Source organism: Entelurus aequoreus, linkage group LG16, assembly GCF_033978785.1.
Source record: "Entelurus aequoreus isolate RoL-2023_Sb linkage group LG16, RoL_Eaeq_v1.1, whole genome shotgun sequence".
Lineage (NCBI taxonomy): Eukaryota > Metazoa > Chordata > Actinopteri > Syngnathiformes > Syngnathidae > Entelurus > Entelurus aequoreus.
In genome coordinates this window covers 45,108,292-45,127,518 of record NC_084746.1, presented here as the reverse complement: position 1 = coordinate 45,127,518, position 19,227 = coordinate 45,108,292, and the positions used below count along the sequence as shown (strand labels likewise).

At 40.4% G+C, this 19,227-nt stretch overlaps 1 protein-coding gene across 2 annotated transcripts; it reads right to left on the bottom strand.

Moving 5' to 3' along the window:
- Positions 1-239: 239 nt before the first annotated feature.
- On the bottom strand, positions 240-18,181 carry pitrm1 (pitrilysin metallopeptidase 1). Of its 2 annotated transcripts, XM_062023100.1 has the most exons (27): positions 17,872-18,174; positions 17,310-17,415; positions 15,745-15,851; positions 12,445-12,596; positions 12,226-12,340; positions 12,068-12,164; positions 11,833-11,993; positions 9,375-9,501; positions 9,221-9,309; positions 9,012-9,140; positions 8,822-8,935; positions 8,581-8,677; positions 8,346-8,480; positions 5,116-5,254; positions 4,855-4,971; positions 4,628-4,757; positions 4,445-4,565; positions 4,305-4,381; positions 4,082-4,247; positions 3,919-4,019; positions 3,732-3,852; positions 2,714-2,764; positions 2,509-2,621; positions 2,315-2,437; positions 2,097-2,242; positions 508-610; positions 240-417 (listed from the first exon to the last, which is right to left on the bottom strand). In XM_062023100.1, exons 1-27 carry the CDS (start codon positions 17,916-17,918, stop codon positions 324-326), a joined length of 3,078 nt encoding a protein of 1,025 aa, XP_061879084.1. In that variant the 5' UTR covers positions 17,919-18,174; the 3' UTR covers positions 240-323. The 2 variants fall into 2 exon arrangements, with proteins under 2 accessions (XP_061879084.1, XP_061879083.1); XM_062023099.1 differs by having other exon boundaries at positions 4,305-4,565; positions 17,872-18,181.
- Between the last annotated feature and the right edge of the window lie 1,046 nt (positions 18,182-19,227).

The window sequence follows — 19,227 nt, the reverse complement described above, 5'->3', positions numbered from 1 at the left end:
AGCGGCAGGTCAACTTCCAGGGAAAGCAAAGTGCCGTCACTCAAAGGGTCGAACAAAAAAAAGTCGACCCTTTTCAAAACATCGACCTTCAGGTGACAGTAAGTTGACGCCGACTTCTTACCACACACTGCGGAACCCCCACAGTGGCCATGTGACCTGGGCCAGTCGCCATGACACTTCCTAGATTTTACATGTGAAGTTACCCAGCAAGGGCCTAGATATGTAAATAATAGTTAGTATTCCAACATGATTATTTATTTTCCACTTTTAAGATAAATAAATGCATAGTGTTAAAAATATGTAACATAACTAGTGCAGTTGCATCATTTGACAACCCATGACGGATCTTTCTTGATGGCGTCGTTCTCTGGGCCCAAAATGGCCACGCCACACGTCTTGTGACCGGCGCATAGGTACCTGCACGATGAAATAAAATCATCAGCAAAATCAATCCCAACAGGTCGTCAACGTTGTTATGTTTATCATTTATGGTGTGTCGGTTAAAACCTTTCAGCTGCGTCCAGAATGTTTTCATGGGTGACGGCAAAGAGTCTTTCTCTGTGATGCTGCTTCATCTCGTCTGTCAGTCCACTCAGGAAGACGGACAAGCCTACAAGAGCGTGGTTACAAAGGACAGCAATGGACGACTGTTTTTGGTCTCTTTCCTCATTCTCAAATGCACCATTCGCTGTCCACCAATAAACACACAGCACTGGGTGGATAGATGGCAACTAGCTAACCTTGCGGACATGCAATCAATGATTGTGGGAGCTTGAAAGAGGGCAGTATTAATATGCATTGGATTTGGAAAGCCAGGATTTGCCAGGCCAAACAAAACAAACGGGCGGGCCAAATTTGGCCCCACTTTGGGCATCCCTGGTCTAAATAATCTTTGTTTTATTCATATATGTTTCGTTTTTTTTTTTTAAATTAATGTCGAATCAGTACAGCAGGTTCGAATTGGCTTCACTGCAATGGGAGATATGGAACCCTTCCCCTATCAACTTATTTGGTTGCCTTTATATATATAAACTTCATCAATCAATAATTAATGAATGATTGATTGATTTACTGATATTAGACTTAGACAAACTTTAATGATCCACAAGGGAAATTGTTCAACACAGTAGCTCAGTTACAATGATGGAAAGTGTAAGGATGAAAAGGACAATGCAGGTATAAATAGACTAAATATAGCGATATAAAATATAACATATATGCAAATATATACATATGTGTACAGTATATTATATATACAGATATATTATATTCTGTCTATTACATATATACAATATATAACAATTACCATGTACAATATTACCGTATATGTAACAGCGGCAGCATAAAATAGAGAGTAGATCCAGCAAAAAATAGAAAATAGACATTAAAAACAAAGAGAGGTAGCTGACATAGAAGGTGTCAGGTAATAGGCAGATATCATCGATTGCTGTATGGCGAGTGATTATACAGCTTGATGGAGTGCAGAATGAAGGAGTTCTTGAATCGCAAAGTGCGGGAAGGAAGATGAAGGAGCTGAACTTTGGACATTATCTGGAATATAATCACATCACTATAAAACATATTGGTTTTAATTGAATGGTAGTCGTTGATGCAGTCATTTTGTCTATTGTTCATACCTGATTAGTTATAACAAATACAAATATTCACAAAACTTGTAAAATATCATTAATACATTATTTCTTAATATCTAATGATTATTAAATATTGCATTTTTCTGGGTGTGTCTTTTATGCACACACCCAGGCTCCCATAGCCGCCAAATCTACTTCTGGTCACCACAGTTTATAAACCCTTGTTTATCGCTGTTAATTGGTTCCGGGCCTGGCTGTGGTAAATTAATTTGTGTATTTGTATAGCTAGAGAATTAAACCCCGTTTCTAAAGGTGTTTTATACATTAGGAAAGCCCTCTAGACATGAAATAACACCCAGATAGTCACCTTTCCAAGCCACAAACTTTGAAAAGCGACATGGTGAGGAACGACTGCATTACAATACTCACTAGGCTCCAGTTAGGCCCTGGTTATGGATTCTTTTGATACCCTTCCCAAGTAAAAAACAGATTTTTATGGCTTACCTTTGCTAGATGGCGCCACAGGTGAGTCGACAGAGGAGAATATGGACAGCTTTGCTTCGTCGATGTCCTGCTGGCTGAACTGGCCCGACTTGGCCCACTCCACACCTCTTCTAAAGGCAGAGAGTGTCTGCACCGAGTTTGGATCCCTTTGTGAGCAAAAGTGGGGGAAAAACATTAAACCCCATTAAACCCTGCAATTACTCCACGTTCCTGCCTACCTGTAGGAGTAAAAGGAAAAGACTCCTCCTCCCATCTTAGCTCCGCCCCCATAGGCTCCGCCTTTCTCTCGAATCTCTCCATGGAGGAACTTTGCTGTCATCATTCTCGCCAAGACACACAGACTGATGGGAGGAAGCAGTTACAAGTCAACAAGGAAAAAGTGGCCTTTTCATTTGAGTGGAAATTAGGTCACCTGGCGTAATGCTCGTGGTTGTAAGGAACTGTACGCACAGACTCGCTTACAAAGTTTACTGGGAATGGGAGCTGGAAGAAGGTCTTCATATAACAAGGGTGGAAATCGGGGTCCTGGTACAGAAAGTTTCAGTGTTTAGCATGTTGAATCCCTGCTTGAGGCACGTGTGTTTAAGAGGAATATAAAGGAATATAGGGAAACAAACATTGACAAGCTTCCTGCTGGGTCCAGAGTCACTGAGGACATCTAGTGGTCTCTAGTGGAGAAACATGTCAAAGCAAAGTCAGGTCCATCTTCAACCACAGTGAGTCCATCACACTCTCTGGCATTAAAACAGTGGCAACATCCTCGCGTGTAAAAAAAAAACACTCTGCGTGTGCATTTCCTCTCTAAGCGTACTAATTTTACGGTTGCGCAGCGTCTTTTGCTCGCCCTTGGGCTCGGTTTGCGCTCACGATGTGTCTTTCTTTTTCTCCACTCCTTTCTGATTGGTCACTGTCTCCTGATCAGAAACAATTTAGACAAAATAAGCCAATATCAGTGTTTTTTGTTAGTTATTATCCGTATTCTACACTACACCCTATTAAACGATGACATTACCTATTACTACTGAATGATGTTATGTGAACGTGCCAAAAATGGCAATACTTACCAACAACCCTTTACAACTTGTCAATAAAGATAGCTTATTTCTACCGACAACATGTTTTTCTGGATAAATGATCCCCAGGTAATTGCAATGTTGCAATATATAGAACTACTTTATATAGTATAATAAAAGGTAGATAATTTATCCATGCTCTTATGTCATAGTGCCAGAGTGGCAAGTGTGACACCCTCAAAATGTGACCAAATTTCTGTTTTTATTATTAGCAATTTAATTCATAAAGAAGAACATATTGGGGTATTTTGTCCAAAACTTAGACTAAACTAAAGACTGCTCCTCTTCCAAAATTATACCGTTTGACAGTAACAGTTGCCTTGGATTGTCTCTGATCAGGAGACAGTGAGGGTTAAAAAGTGCCCAATCAGAAAGGAGGGGGGTTTCTAGGTCATCAATTCAATGCCCACTCCTAATTAACAAAAGGGTGGAAATTCACGTGTGCGGAGAAGGAGGGAGACACATCACAGATGCAAACAGAGTCCAAGTGCGAGCAAAAAAGCAGAGTGTTTTTTTTTGCGTAAGGATTTTTGGCACTGTTTTTACGCTGTGACACTCCTACCTGGATGATATTTGGCCGCACGGCTTTAAAGTGCTTCCTTTTAGCAGCCACGTCCTTCATGAAGCTTTCCACATGCGTCGCAGACTCTGACACCTGCTGAGGTGTGGCGTTGATGGCACACCTGAAACCACAAATAATAATTAAATATGTCCTAAAACCAGCTGATGGAAAAGCGACGTGAGCCCACCTCATGTTGTCAGGATTGAGGATGTGTTTCTTGATCCTGGGCAGCATGCGAATGACCTGAGTGAGGTCTGACATCTCTGCTATCCTCTTCATGAACCGCACCTAATAAGAGTGTTTGTTTCACCTAATTAGCTGACATCAATACAAAGTAATTGATCTAATACCTGCTCCATCCCATCAAAGCTCTCATGGAGGTCCCCTGCTGGAGTCAGGTGACGGCTCGCCCGTGTCACGGCGTACATGTGGCCGGAGTAAGAAATCCCGTTGGACAGTTCCTGCGCTGACATCATCACCAGGACCCTCAAACGCTCCTCATCGTCAAAATGGGGGCTGAAACAAAGCCAAAAATTAGTTCAGTGTCTTAGTTTTTGTTGTCAGTGGACATACCTGTTGAAGATGTCCTGCCACAGCTGGAACATGTGAGGGACGTTCCTGTCCAAGCAGGAGGAGGACAGGAGGACGCCCTGAGACAGACACGCAGTGTAAACATCACAAATTGTGAGGTTCAATGCTTGTAAAGCGCTGACCTGTTCAAACATGTCCAAGCTGGAGCAGTCAGAGATGACCTGCGGAGACACGGACATGCCCCCCGTCCTCATCTCCATCTGCTGGGCTTGCTGCCGGTAGTCCAGAGACCCACAGCCCATCCTGACAACAAAAAAACAGTTTAGCTTCGTCATTTGTTCACAGCTCCTGTTAGGCTGACACACTTGGTGACGACGCTGCAGAAGAGCGGGACGTAGAGCTTCAAGTCCTCCGGAAGCGTGTTGAGGCTGCACATTGCCCGGAAGTAAACCAAACCGTTGGTGGGCTGCTCACAGAACTGGACCGGTACGCCTTCTGTGAAGGTAGCATCATGAAACACAAGCATTCTTTGTCAAACTTGACATTTTTAAAACAAACATGTCCTCAGTAACATGTTTTCAAGGTGCCATACCTGCACTGCTCATGAGCACAGGGGTGATGGGAATAGTGGGCGCAATGTCTGACACTTTGAGGGCCGGCAGACACGAAGCATCCTGAGTCTTACTTTGAGCATCCAGTAGCTGAAGACCTTAAAAGGAAGACACAAAAAAGGTCTTATTATTTAGCTATTAAATACTAGAAACAGCTCTAAATATGGTACAGACTACAGTATAGTTGTAAAAGTACAATGACAAAAAGAAATTAATACCTCTTTTCCCTCATTACATGTTACCTTTCTCATAGATCTCCTTCTTGTCGCCGTCAGACAGAGCGCTGATCTTCTCCTGAAGTTTGTCCTTCTCTGCTCTGGCCTGGTTCTCCAAGTAGGAGTCATCTGGACTCATGGAGAGAGTCAGCCGATGCGTGTTTTCCTACAGGAGGAACAAGACTTCATCATCTGAAAATAGGGTTTCTGTATTGCGATATACAGTATATTGCAGCCTTTGACAATGTTGATATATAACAATATATTATTTGGCATAAATCATAACAGAAGTATTTTAAAACCGGTTACAGATTACTCCTCCCTTGGCTGCTGACATATGATGATACTATACTGTAGGATACATTATTTAAAAAATGTCAGACTGTAGGATAGTTTGAGCCCTTCAATACATGGATATTAGTAAACAAAAAGGATACATGTTGCTGTTCGGTCAGTGGCAGATTTTTTCCAACAGTGCTTTTACATTAATTTAAGGTTGAACTGAATTATAAACTGAACTAGTATACACGGTCAGTATTACCATATTACCGTAATTTCCGGACTATAAGCCGCACCAGCTAAATTTAGGGGAAAATACAGATTGCTCCATATATAAGCCGCACCCGACTATAAGCCGCAGGGTTTTGATGTGTAATTACCATAGTATATAGGAGTTCTTGCTACCACGGAGGGGATTGTCGGGACAGAGATGACTGTTTGGGAACGCAAAGCGTCCCATTTATTAACTATAAATCTTTCAATCATTCAATCAAACTTTCACATCCTTGACATAGCGAACAGCATTCGTGCAGAGTACAAATAATACAACGGTGCAAAGTAATACAAAGTGCTCGCCTGTACGTTATCAAAATAACCAGCCTACCGGTATATGAAAAGTCAGTCTTTAATCATTGTGTCATTGTCTTCCTCCTGCGTACTAAAACCACCGAAATCCTCTTCGTCGGTGTCGGAGAAGAACAGGCCGTAAATAAGCCGCACCGTTGTATAAGCCGCAGGGACCAGAACGAGGGGAAAAAGTAGCGGCTTATAGTCCGGAAATTACGGTACTGTAGCGCAGTGGTCAACCTATTCACAATGCATTGACGACACGTTTGTGGCAGCCTTTTGCAGATTGCCTCTCTCAGTTTTGCGGGACATGGCTACAATGTGTCATCAACATGCATTATTACATTATGTTAAATTAAAATCTCTATCGTAGGCCAATCGTCTAGCGACTATACATCGCAACACTACTTGAAAGCAGCTTACTTTCAACTAAAACTGAAAATTCATTCAAATTAGTAAACTAAAGCCTATGTTTTCATTAGTAATTTGTTCCAAAAGGTTTGTTCAAACCCTAAACAATATTTCCCATAAGAAATAAATCTGACCTGCCAACATTTGGTGTTGGCAATTCTGGAAATCCATTCTTACACCATACCCAACCATGTCCCCTGCACTTTTTCAAAAGGCAGTTATTGTACCCTGCACTTTTTACCCCCATAAATAATGTTGCACTATCAAACACTATCGCCCAGCGACAAACGGCCGCTCAGGCTGAAGTTAGTCCCTTTAGACAAGCTCATTGATGGGCTTTTTGGCGTGGCCTTTTTACCATCGTGTCCAGGGACCTAACTAGGATTTGACAAATACAGAGGAAAAAAATTGGTTGTCCAAGAGGAACTCTGAAAAGCTGAAATCATGGGTATCCCAGCACTATATAAATTATATTACCTTGAGCAACACAATGAATTTTCCGAACACCAAAAGCTTTAGTTGAGCTATAACTATCTATCACATCTAACATCTTTGATAATCAGCATGATTTTGTAACGGTCTACTTTTTTATCAACATCGTGAAGTTTAGCATATTAAACAATTTTAATTTTCATTAAAACATAAATTTAAAAAACATACCAAATTTTCAACCACGACCAGGGTTCAAACCCAAAATTTTCTGCTTTGCACTGCAAGTACTAATGACGTCCGCCACGGAGCCACCGGAAGTGATGAAGGAAATTTTGCCTTCATATTTTAATCAGTGACGTGGTCAGGAATACGTTTGGAGTAAAATATTATATGATGCGCCTTGTCGTTCTATAAATTACATTTTAATGTGCTTCTTCACGCAAAGTGCCACCCCCCTCCAACTCCCACACTGATCGCGAAGCCATACACAGAGCGCATGTCCTGCATTTAGAGCGGGGTGGCACCTGACTGACACGACGACAGCCTTATACCAACAAAGACAGCGTTTCACATTAATTTAATTCACAACATTAGTTACATCAGTGTGATGTAATGTTAACAGCTCATTTTGGATCGCATAATGTTTAAAGTAAAAGTGGACTAGTTGTTGAAGTTGTAGTGGGCTGTGTATGACCAAAGATTGAGAGAGGATGATCTACCGCATGGTGATGTACAGCGCACACAATGTCCTATAGAAAGTACATTTACCGTCGGTCATATCATCATCCTTTTGTCACCTAAAACAATCCAGAGGACATGACTTTGGTGTCCTCGATAGTAGTTGGATCATGTCAATGATGATTGACAGCACGCAGCAGCTGACCAATCAGCGGTCGGATGCGAGATAAGAACAATTTGGTCTCCAGATGAAATATGAATCATGAGCAAGTAAGACAAATTAAAATAATCAAACAAGAGTCTAGTGTTCCACTCAAAAGTAGTTATGTTGTTGACTAAAACTTTGTGGCATAAACACCCCAGCTGTCACCGCTAATGGAATATGAATGCAAATTACAGCTCTGTGATTGCTGGTACTGCAATATCTTCAGTATCAGTCTTTTGTTCAAGCGGACATTGGGCGATTCCTAGCATAAACACACTAATTAACAATAAACTATTAGTATTAGTAATGTTATTTTGTACAAAAAATGAGTTATTGAACATTTTGTTTCCCATGTATTCATATTACTTCAAAAACAATTATCTAATCCCTTCAAATTACACCTTCTGTATGCAAGCCAGCTGTGTCCCCCCCCCCAACCCCATTACTGAAAACCAAATTTGTCCCAATAAAAAAAAGTCCAGAGATGGAGTCACTGATGCAATGGATTCTTTATCTGGGGACTCCATTCTAGTTTCTTGCGTGCAATATTTGGCCACACCATAACGGAGACGGTATACAAAAACAGAGGCAAGCAGTTTCGAATCATACGAAAAAGGAGGTGTACGAAAACTGATGGACCATTGTATATTTTTTAATAAACAATTAACACTATCTGCGCACGTACCTTAAAGTAGTGTTGGACTTTGTCCTGCAGGAAGCGTGGGTTTTCTTTCAGGGCTTGTCTGAACTTAGTGACACTGTTGTTGATCTGCAGCAGCTCCACGGGGTCACCATCATGGTTCCACAAGGACGCAATGTACTATCAACACAACAAGAGCGTTCGGCATTGAGAGGCTGACAAATATACACAACATGCTTCAGAGTGAAGGACACAATAAAAAGGATAACAACAAGCTCACCGAGGCCAGAGACAGGCCAAAGTTGGTGGACTGGTGCTTCATTTGGATCTCCAGCTTGTGCAGGAGAGCCTCAATCCTCTCGTCCTCAAAGCCTTTCCTTTGAAAGAAGAAGAGAAATAGCTTTTTGAAGCGATTTCCATATCTAAAGTAGCTCGTTTAGTCGGAAAACAAGTTAGATATGGATTAAGGGCACCCTCTGCTGATTGTGGACATAAATTATGATTCACAATTCAAGACTTACGCAATGATGTCACTGATGGTCTGGTGAATGATGTTCTTGACCTTCTCCGAGTCTGCCTCAGCCATGCCCTGGAGCCCGATGCTAAATGACGCCTCTTTGGTGCTGCCGTCGTATCTGCAGGAAACAACACATTCATCACACTGACACTAAATTGTTCTTCTGGTTCTTCTCTCTGAGTGTGCACACACACCCCACCACAGAGGAGAAGTCTGTTCCTATTTTGGGTTCGATTAGAGCTTTGTAAAAGGGAGCGTTTGGACCCGACGTCATCAGTGAAGACAACAAGCTGAGTGTGAAAGCTTCGAAGGTGTCGGTGATGCTGTGGAAAGAAAACCGAAGCTAAATTTCACGTTTTCTTAAAATGTAGAGAATGCATGAGGACAGCAGCAGTTGTCTTACTCTCCCAGCATGTAGCTGACACACAGCGTGTTCTGACGGGATTGATCAGGAGCCATGGGGTCAGGACTGCAGGTCACATGGTCGTCTCTCTAAGGAATAAACCAACAGTCAATGCATATTTTAAATAAAGCATCTCAGACTCTTTGTAGCTTACAGGACTGGTCCAGTGTGGCTGAGACGGGACTTGCGTGTTGGGATCGATACGATCAAACTTGGACAATGCCTCCACGTCAATCTGTTTCAGATGTTGCTCCAGAGGCAAGTCTCCGTAGGTGAAGAACCTGAGGAACACCGTGACAACAGGATGTCCAAGGAATATGTACAATAGTACAATGGAAAGAGTATGCCATCTTGTCTTCATATATTGAATCATCAAATAGGATTTAGAATAGAAAAGAAAAAAATAGGGTTGTCCAAATCAACATTTTTCCAATTTTTTTGTATCAGAGCCGATCCGTTTCGAGTCCTGATCTAATACCGTACTTTGACAACAGATTATAGAAATGAAAATATTTTCTTCCAAGTAATTAAACACAAAAAAACATAAAACTTATCTCATTAAATTAAGAATTTGCTAGTATTGTGGTAAATCAGATTGTGTATATATATATATGTATATATATATATATATGTATATACATATATATATATTTTTTTTTTTACAAAATAAAGTGTCGAGTGCATTATAACTAAACAAAAGAAAAAAATTCTGATGGTTCTGATTTAAATCATTTGGGGTTTGCCCTCAAAGCCTTCCTGTATCCAGAGCCAAAACAATAACAAAAAAGACCCACAAATATTTTGTAATAATAAAACCAGGAAAAAGAAAAATATCAATCTGATTACTTAATTATCGTTTGTATACGGATTCTATACTAGGTATCAATAGAATGGACATTTGGATCAATCATCTTAGGGTTGTGCAATAAGACAATATACAATTTAAATTATATAAATTTGCTGACAATAGAGCTTTTAATACTATCGTTATAATGAATGTCGATGACACATTTTAGCTGTGTCCCGCAAATTTGATAGCGACAAGCGAACAAAGGCATCCTCGCTAGCAAGCTAGCGGACTAACGTCCCTCCACAAAGAAGCTTCTAAATCACAAATTCTCGCCTCAATGGCGGCAGATCAACTGTTTCTTAAAAATATCTTTATCACTGTAGGACAAGAAGACTAGGAATAGCTAAACATGCTACACTACATGCCATAGGAGGACACAAAAACACATAGCTAACCGGCTAATTTTTGCTTTTGTTTAGTTATGTTGCTTTATTGACTTCATTGGAAATGTTGTACATTATGTAATATGAGAAAATAATTTAAATATGAATTGTTATTTTCCGATTACAGTTGTGATCCAACATTTTATGGTTTTGAACATTTTAAATATCAGCATTGGTATGATCAATACTGCTCTGAAACTAGTTGGTATTGGATTGATTCCCAAATTTGTAGTATCGACCAAAACTAATGTAAAATATCTAAACAACAGAAGAATAGGTGTTTATTACATTTTAACAGAAGTGTAGCTTGAACAATGTTACAATAGCAAGTAACATAATTAACAGTAATTTAGCAAGTAGATTAATAATAGTTTTGAGAAAATAGTACAGGATACAGTAAACACAATATGTTACTGCATATGTCAGCATGGATCCATTATTATATAATATGCCAGGGTGTACACCGCCTTCCGCCCGAATGCAGCTGAGATAGGCTCCAGCACCCCCCGCAACCCCGAAATGGACAAGCAGTAGAAATGGATGGATACATTTTGCAGCCTTTGCTTCCTCCAGTAAACTTTAAAGAAGACTGCTGGAGGCTGAAAGAGGAGATGCTTGTCAATAAGCACCCCCCGCGACCCCAAAAAGGGACAAGCGGTAGAAAATGGATGGACGGATGGATGTTGATATATATACCGTTATCGCTAAAGGCTTCAATATGTATCGCAAAATGGATTTCAGGCTTGGGCAGCACGGTGAAAAAAGGGGTTAGTGCATGTGCCTCACAATACGAAGGTCCTGGGTTCAATACCCGAAAAGGACAAGCGGTAGAAAATGGATGGATTTCAGGCCATATCGACCTTTCCTACCCCTACTTTACATTGAAACTTTAGCAGTTAGCTTCTTGCGTTGTCCTGCTTGGTGTGTGTAGCATGCTTAGCCATTTATTTTCCTCTAATCCTCCAGTGATAATAAGTATATGGAACAAACTTGGTTCATTTTGCACCACGGTGGTGAGAATAAGCATGCATTAGTTCGCACTGTAGATAGACATTGAGCAGGTGTTCTGGAAAGACATGCATGCACCCTTCTGAAATTCATGTAGCTCCTTTATGTATGTAACAAGAAATATGAAAATGTAAACATTATTATTAATTGTGTCTCCCTGAGCGTGCATCCATTTTGAAGGAATCTTTCACGTGAGTACCATCTTTAGCCATGTAAACACTAACACAGCTGCTGTAATGATTGGTTGGGCTCAGCAGATCATCAGCCGGTTGCAGTCAGTTAGAAAAAGGCAAATATCGGCCCCCGATCGGATCGGGACATCTCTAATAAAAATTATTCTTCGGTGTGTGTGTGTGTCTGCGCTCTCCTACCTGGCATTGCTAGGGTGGTAATGTGTGGCATGGAATTGTTTGAGCTGCTCCCAAGTTAGGTCGGGAATGGCCAGTGGCTCGCCACCAGACACCACAGAGTAGGTGTGGTCCGGATACAACTTGTTCTGGAGGTGCTGACCGTACACGCTCTCGTTGTCGGACTGTGAAGAAGCACGAGCAAGCCGTTAAAACTGTTAGGATATTTCTAGGCTCACCGTCGCTACAATTAACTCACAAAAACCCCCTTCATCTCATTGAAGACGACTCCTTTAAACACCAGGGGTGAGCTGGCGTCCGTCGGGTTCTCGTTCTCCAGCCTCCAACCTTCCTGCCTGAATTGTTTACATGTTTCATTAAGACGGCAAATGTTAAACGATGGCTGCCACCACTCACCAGAAATCCTGCTCTCTTAAGCACGGGAAGAACACAGCATCCAGATACACGGACAGAAGATTCTGGAAGTCTTTCTCGTTCTGGGTGGAGAACGGGTACATGGTGTAGTCGCTGGCTGTTGGTGAAGAGACAATTCTTTGTAAACCACCATGTTACTTTTTGATCAATACAATTTTTCCCTAGCGGCACATTTCATTGTTTGTGTTTTCGCAAAAGTACCTGTGAAGGCGTTCATGAAAGTGGAAAGAGACCTGTTGAGCATCTTGAAGAAAGGATCTCTGCATGGATACTTCTTGGATCCACACAGCACTGTGTGCTCCAGGATGTGGGGAACACCTGTGCTGTCCATGGGGGTGGTCCTGAACTGGACGCTAAAAACAAAGTACCAGTAGAGACCATTACAACAAATAATCAATATTGTTGTACAAACTATGCACTTAATTGTGTGAAAACAAAGCATATTTTGCAACATTTGAGTTTTATTAGGGTAAAAAATATTTGTAAAATCTAGGGACGCACAATATTTTTCTTTCAAGCTGATAACTTCCTGGTTCTTAAGAACGATGCCGATAGCTTATTTATGTTATTTTATAAATGTCAATGTGACTGTAGTCTGTGCACACCTGGAGGTAAAAACAAAGTTAAATAAAGGTGGATTTGATCAAATGTACCTGTAGATTTGTCCTAACCAAATATGACATCACTAATATGGTATCACATCCATAAACCGGTGAAGCTTATGTCCTGATTAGGGATTGTTATTGTTTGTATTTGAATTTTAACTAATAATAGCACCAAATAGGTACTTTAAAAATGGTGTCGCTGCTTATATGGGCACACACAAATTTTAAACATGCACATTTTTGTAAAAAAAAAAAAAAGTTTATTAAAAAAACCCAAAAAAAACCGTTTTGTTTTTTTAATGAAATGTTGTCCAGTGATTTTAGGGGCAATTGGGAGCATCTTACCAGGTAGGATCGCTTGATTTGTAATTAACCTTCACTTGGGATGGGAATTGATAAGATTTTTCCGGTTCCGATTCCACTTTCTATTATGTTTAATGATTTGGTTTCTTATTGGTTCTCTTATCGATTCTTATATATAAAAAAAGAAAATATAAAGGTGGATTAGCATCAATTTTTTTTAATTTAACACTAACATGACCTTACAAAGGCAACAGTGAGGTTTTAAGAGGCACGCGTAGCATAGAAAAAATTACTTTAGAAAATAAATACTCTTCTGTAGAATTTAACAAAATACACCACATGTTGAAATTACACAAAAAAGTAACATTTAGTAAGATTTTCAAAACTTTTAAGAATCTTTTGTCATCTCCCTAGAAAATATACTGGTGAACCTCAAAATATTATAATGGTTTGTTAAGATTTACAAGGTGAAACTATCACACACATAACATGCAACTGAAGATATTTCAAGCCTTCTTTTGTTATAATTTTTGTGATTATGGCTTAAAGCTTATAAAAACCTTGAATCAAATATCTCAGAAAATGTGGGGTTTTTAAAAACTGTAAGCTATGATCATCAAAATGATAAAGGCTTGACATATCTCACTTTGCATGTAATGAGTTAATACCACATATTAAGTTTCACATTTGAAGTTGAATTGCTGACATGAACTGACTTTTGCACGATATTCTAATTCTATGAGTTTTACCTGTACAATGGAAATGACTGTGCTTGCAGGAAAAAATTCAACGTTTCTCCGACTACAATTGAACTATTCACCTCTTGAAAATCAGAAGCACTGGCAAATTGGTTCAAACTTTTGACCACAAACTTTTTCACTGTTTGTCTGTCCTGCATGTATTGTACCCTTCCCTGCCGCGGTAAAAGGAGACACTTTAGTACTGGGCAGCAGACATGACCTGGAGCGAGTACTGCCCTCCTCGGAGCCAGTCAGAATTTGTCTCGTCTTGCTCATCTAGATGAGGAAGCAATCATTTGAATTTAACAAATAATAGCGCTATCATCATAGGCGGTGATTTAGTACCTGTTGTACTTACGGTAGATCGTGAGATGTTAGCTAACTGCTGCTGGGATTAGATTGGCTCGGTTCAAAAACGCGACTTTCATTTATAGTTATTGCATACTGTATGTTTAAATGTCCCAGTCCTGCCACACTCGTATGTCCTCCTCTTAAAAAAATAGCAATCTTGCTAGGGATGTCCGATAATGGCTTTTTGCCGATATCCGATATTCCGATATTGTCCAACTCTTTAATTACCGATACCGATATCAACTGATACCGATATCAACCGATATATGCAGTCGTGGAATTAACACATTATTATGCCTAATTTGGACAACCATGTATGGTGAAGATAAGGTACTTTTAAAAAAAAATTAAATAATAAGATGACTAAATTAAAAACATTTTCTTGAATAAAAAAGAAAGTAAAACAATATAAAAACAGTTACATAGAAACTAGTAATGAATGAAAATGAGTAAAATTAACTGTTAAAGGTTAGTACTATTAGTGGACCAGCAGCACGCACAATCATGTGTGCTTGCAGACTGTATCCCTTGCAGACGGCGTGGCGAAGTTGGTAGAGTGGCTGTGCCAGCAATCGGAGTGTTGCTGGTTACTGGGGTTCAATTCCCACCTTCTACCTTCCTAGTCACGTCCGTTGTGTCCTTGGGCAAGACACTTCACCCTTTGCCTCTGATGGCTGCTGGTTAGCGCCTTGCATGGCAGCTCCCGCCATCAGTGTGTGAATGTGTGTGTGAATGGGTAAATGTGGAAATACTGTCAAAGCGCTTTGAGTACCTTGAAGGTAGAAAAGCGCTATACAAGTATAACCCATTTATCATTATCATTTATATATTGATATATAATGTAGGAACCAGAATATTGATAACAGAAAGAAATGGGGGGAGGGAGGTTTTTTGGGTTGGTGCACTAATTGTAAGTGTATCTTGTGTTTTTTATGTTGATTTAATTAAAAAAAAACAAAAAAACTAAACAAAAAAAAACCGATACAGATAATAAAATAGCCAATACCGATAATTTCCGATATTACATTTTAACGCATTTATCGGCATCCCTAAATCTTGCCTTTTTTCTGTCTGACCGACACTATGCACGTTGCATAATGACGTCATTCCCAATCCGTGACATTGTTAAGGGAATCGTTTGAAAAATTGGCTAACGATTCCAATGAATTTATACACTGAGAACTGGTTCTCAATAACAACCGGTTTTCGATTCCCATCCCTCACCCACCTACAGCACAGTTTGGGTAATCTCACCTCGTTGGATTGTTTAAAAAAAAAAAGTTTTTCAAAGCTTTATTTTAAAATTATCGGATTATCGGTGTGATGTCATATTTCCTAAAACGACACGATACTGATAATTATCGGGCACCTTCAATAAAATCCTAAAATCAATAGTCTTTGCAATGTTACAGAAAAAAAAAATGACTCCAACCATGGCAATTTTTGCCTGGAGTTTTTTGAAAAACTATGGCAAAATCAGAGATCACTGGTTTTGGACCAACCTGAAGAGATTATTGGGGTCATCCCTGGCTGCATGCAAATACTGAGCTCCTGTTTTATCATGAGTCAACTTGACTGCTGTGAGGAACAAGTCAGGTACAGCCACCACCTGTGGGAAAAAAACCCCTATTTTATTCCAAAACATAAAAGCATTGATTGATTGAAACTTTTATTAGCAGATTGCAAAGGAAGAGAATACATTATATGAAACAGTACAGTTTACACAGTACAGTACATATTCCGTACAATTGACCACTAAATGGTAACACCCGAATAAGTTTCTCAACTTGTTTAGGCGGGGTCCACGTTAATCAATTTATGGTAAATGAATCAGATTAATGATACCTAAAAATAACTACCTTAAATGGTAAAAGGATTATACTTGTATAGCGCTTTTCTACCTTCAAGGTACTCAAAGCACTTTGACACAATTTCCACATCCACACACACATTCACACACTGATGGCGGGAGCTGCCATGCAAGGCCCTAACCACGACCCATCGGGAGAAAGGGTGAAGTGTCTTGCTCAAGGACACAACAGACGTGACTAGGTTGGTAGAAACTGGGGATCGAACCAGGAACCCTCAGGTTGCTGGCACGGCCACTCTCCCAACCTCGCCCCACACCGTCCCGTACATAAGAAAGTTGCTAATTGACCTCCATTCAAATTATTAACCCAACACTATATAGTACTCTCCTATTGTGATAGCTATTTAAATCACCATCACATCAAACAGAAGTCATCATCAACTTTTAAGACATACTATTGATGGGGTGTTCGGGTCTGTGGGACCCGTTTTCATTTTTTATTCAAAGAAAAATGAAACAATTAATTAATTTTTTCAAACTGAGACTCACTGACTTTGGCTCATTTTTTGTGAAGAACATATATCAGGATACATATTTCATGACCACACACTATACACCCCCCCTACACATTTCTATTACATATAAGATGTCCGGGTCCACTGGACCCGGGGCTAATAGAAGTGTGGAAATTGATGTTCTGTGTAGCACACACACACACACACACACACACACACAGCAGGCCTAGACAGGAGGAGGACAGAGTGTAGGTACACAGAACATCAGAGGGTCAAATGTGCGAGAAAATGAGAGCAGACAGCGTTGACAAAACAATGTTGCAACCTTGTGTGGGAACCGCAGGTGCAGAAACACAAAAGAATAATCCTTGTGGGATGCAGAAACTGGCAGAGAAATTTTCCGTGCAACGTTCATATTGTTGTTACTCAGCCAGTGGGTCTGATGGACCCGTTGCATTTTGTGGCTTTTAATGCCTCACAATCAAACACTTTTATGTTAAAATACTGAACAGATGTTTATTGGGATAAGGTAAACATCTGTTCAGTATTTTAACATAAAAGTGTTTGATTGTGAGGCATTAAAAGCCACAAAATGCAACGGGTCCATCAGACCCACAAACGCTGGCTGAGTAACAACAATATGAACATTACACAAGGGTTTTAAACAATGGTATTAAGATAAACCACACAAGGTAGACTATAAGCTCAACGCTAAATGGAGATGTCTTGAAAAAAAACAAACCTCTTTGACTGTAAAGCCGTGGATTTGTTGACCTGCGTTGTAATGAAGAGCCTCCTCTTTTGCTGCTGTGCTCCTCTGCCTCCGTGGAAGCTGCCGGCATTTTAAACTGACAAGTACAAAACACAGCTCAAATTACACAGTGCTGGCAGACAATTTAAAGATGACTTTACGGTTCAAATCTTCATTAGTATGTGGGGCGGTATAGCTCGGTTGGTAGACTGGCAACTTGAGGGTTCCAGGTTCCCAGTCACTGCCATTGTGTCCTTGGGCAAGACACTTTGCCCACCTTTCTCCCAGTGCCAGCCACACTGGTTTAAATGTAACTTAGATGTTGGGTATCACTATGAAAAAGCGCTCTGAGTCACTAGAGAAAAACGCTATATAAATATGATTCACTTCACTTCACATATTAGTTACAAAATGCTAACATTCCTTGTAATCACCTAGTCTTCGTTTAAAATCCACATTTTAAAGATGGTTAATTACAGATAGTTGGTTAAATACAGCACATTACTCTCTGATAAACACACATTTCAGCTACAAGTCATGATAGCTAGCTTACCGTACATGACGTAGTTTCTCTAACACAGCCTTCGTGTGCCGGAACATAGCGGCTAATTTCGCCTGTGTTATAAGCGTCCTCTGTGTTTGGCTCAAATATACACACTGTTTTGGTCGTAACGACCGCAAATCTGCATTACTCAACACCTTCGTTGCCCTCTCATGCGGTGTGATGCTCAGAGTGGGGACATGTTGCTAAAGTGGCGCACGTCAAACTGTCCGCAACAACTGCGAGTACCAGAGTTCTAACACATGTTCCCGACGCAGGTATTGCTAACCTACAGCATTGTACCCATAGACTCTTATCAGTAGACGCAGCATTGGCTGGTGTGACGCGAGAAATTCGGCCGCCATCTTGAAGTGGTGACGAGGAGCCGGCGAGCAGCCTAAACTGACAGTTGACAGGTAGAAAACAAAGATGCCGGGCTGGTGTTCAGCGTTTTCCTGCTCAAATGAGCGGACTGTTGAAAATAGGAATCGGGGGATTACTTTTCACAAGTAAGATTTAACATTAACGTACTATTGGTTGTATTTTGTGAAAAGAATATTACCAGAGTTGAGAAGGAGCAAAGATCTTCAATAGTACTGGAATTGTAGCCGCTAGCAAACAAGAGAATGACCATAATATAATTGCTTGTCAATGAAATTAATTAAATTTGAAAAATGTCATACTTGTCATTCCTTCAGTGTGCATATTGGATATAGTTCTCTGCAAACTTATGGTGGCATCCTGCCTTCAGTGTGCATATTGTATATAGTTCTCTGCAAACCTATGAAATGTTCTAATTTGTCTTCATTATTTTGTCAGAATGCTTCATTTGTATGTGAAAATCACAAATAAATCTTCTGGGGGAGAATGACCCTCCTACAGGGGCTTGGTTTACAAACTTTCAGCCCCACCTAAAACAAAATTCACCAGCCGCCACTGATTATGATGCATTCTCATTTTAGGCAAAGTATAAGACAATACTTTCTTAACAGTATAATTGTAACTACGAATAAGTCTTCTTTTGCGTCGGATGAAAAGAGCACAGCTCCCTCCCCCCATTCTCAGCACATTCTACAGAGGCACTATAGAGAGCCTGCTGACCAACAGCATCTCTGTCTGGACTGGAGCCTGCAATGCCTCAGACTGGAAGTCTCTCCAGAGAGTGGTGAGGACGGCGGAAAAGATCATCAGGACTCCTCTTCCTCCTATCCAGGAAAACTCAAAAAGCCGCTGCCTGACCAGGGCTCAGAAAATCTGCAAAGACTCCTCCCACCCCCACCAAGGACTGTTTTCACTGCTGGACTCTAGAAAGAGGTTCCGCAGCCTCCGAAGCAGAACCTCCAGGTTCTGTAACAGCTTCTTCCCTCA